The 1,928-nt window shown below is 52.6% G+C and overlaps 1 protein-coding gene across 1 annotated transcript; it reads right to left on the reverse strand.

The window, feature by feature from the left end:
- Positions 1-507: 507 nt before the first annotated feature.
- CSUI_007778 (uncharacterized protein) lies at positions 508-1,856 on the reverse strand (the record flags this gene model as incomplete). Its single annotated transcript, XM_068067922.1, has 1 exon — positions 508-1,856. A coding segment is annotated over one exon (288 nt), but the record flags the coding sequence as incomplete, so codon positions are not given.
- Positions 1,857-1,928: the final 72 nt, after the last annotated feature.

Genomic DNA, 1,928 nt, shown 5'->3' on the forward strand with positions numbered 1-1,928 from the left:
GCTGCCCCCGGACCTCCTTCCCGAGTAACCAGCTGAGACTGGTCAGACACTGTCGAAGACAACCCTCACACGCTAGCCGCGGGCAGGCGGCTCTGTTGTTACACTTGCCATAATTTCCTCTACTTCCAATCCTTTTTCTCGCTATTACTAGTGTGCTTCCCTATCAGTCTTGTATCGGTTTGGGGAGTTAACCAGATCCATTTGCAGTCTTGACTACGGTTGGCGACCCTTTGCAGTCTTAAGCATTCAGAAAAGCCGACCATAGCTGCCTTTCTAGATTTCCCACCGAGTATTCGCGATCAGTGTATCCCAGTGTAAGGGGAGCACTCAGACCAAAAACGGACCAGGCACCCTATTTCGAACACAACTCCGTATTGAGCTGCAGATTCAGTAAAATCATTATTAGGTCTTCCAACTAAGGTAGGAAGAGTTGAAATTAGCCGAATAGCCGTATAGCTAATGGCCCAAATGTACAGGTTATTTTGCGGCGGTAAGATTGGCCTACCGGCTGGAAAAGAAGAGTATCTGAAAACTGAAGGACATACGAGACATGACGTTGCCGACGGGAGTAGACTATCCCCCAGATTCATTTAAAAATTGAACGGAGGTCAACAGGCCGAGTTCTTTGCCACCTGAGGGCAAGTCTGGAGTTTTACAAGTACGGGTAGGAAAGGAAGCGTTTTCGCATCGAGTCTCCTGCATACCACGTCCCTACCCTACACGATGCTCAGACCCTCCCTGTCATTGGTTTTCCGATTCTGGTACACGCTGCTACCTTCCTCTCAACTCGAGTCCACGGAGCCAACAACTTCACAACTTCCTTAATCTTCAATATTGATAGTGGGAGAGAAAAGGAGTTTTGCTTCGGTTTTTCTTTCGTCTGACCTCGTACGATGAGCTTCATGACGTGTCTGCGCTCGCTTTTAGTCCTGGAGACGCTCCCCACTCGGATGAAGTGAAGTGACTGTCTCGCTAACCGTGAACTGGCCGGTCCTGTCTCGATGGCACATTCTCGAGTTCCGCATCATGAGTGACTCCGACGGAGATACCAATTTCGTTCAGAAGATGCCGAAACACGGCTTGGTTTCAGAAGGCTTTGTGCCATCAAACCGGTAGCGCAGTTCGCCGGGCTCTTGCTTGCGTCCCCCCAAACTTTGCTTCAGCGTTCGTTTCTCAGTATTGCTGTCATCGGCGGAGAGTCAGCTGCGCTGCCCTGAAAAAGAACACATGGAGGAAAAGCGTGTCGGCCACGACGGGGGATGTGGGGCAACCTAATCTGCCTCGAAGACCAAGCCCGTTACCGTTCCCCAAGGTTTCATCTCTCCTTTCCATCCGTCGCCGGTTCACCTACACAATGGGGGGCACTATGTGTCGCGCCCGCTGTACAAGAAGGGGCGGCACAAGGTACTAAGGTTTCTCAAGTGCCTCAAATGGGACGACAGCTTGTACCGGTCACACTAGAGGAACACCTTCATTGGAGGGAGGGGGACGTAGTCACAGAGTCGGCGCTATGTGCTGTTATGACGTTGAACCCCGGCGCATGCTCCGGAGAATCGCTGGCTTCCTCTAGGGTGTAGAGTGGAACAAGTAATAGCACGGCCTCGTAGGCACAGTTTTCTTTTTGTTGGAGAATAAGAAGAAAAAAATAGTTCTTTCCTGCATCTCTTGCCTGCGCGCGGCGTCGCTGGTCACCGTCTTAGGAGGTCCGCTCCACAAGGAGCAACCAGGGTACACTCTGTGTCTGCCTAGCAGGCCAAGCGCCTTCTCGGTGCTCGCATGAGATCCCCTGCGAGGTGCAACAGTTAGGTGCACCAGCACCCGCACCCAAACCCAGAGGGCATGAGCACTCGTTTTTGGCCCCGTGCCAGCAGGGGGCAACAGGCAACGTTCCCGCCATCTCCGGGTGGCCCTAACCAGAGCGTCGACTC

Source organism: Cystoisospora suis (genome assembly GCF_002600585.1).
Source record: "Cystoisospora suis strain Wien I chromosome Unknown contig_4186, whole genome shotgun sequence".
Lineage (NCBI taxonomy): Eukaryota > Apicomplexa > Conoidasida > Eucoccidiorida > Sarcocystidae > Cystoisospora > Cystoisospora suis.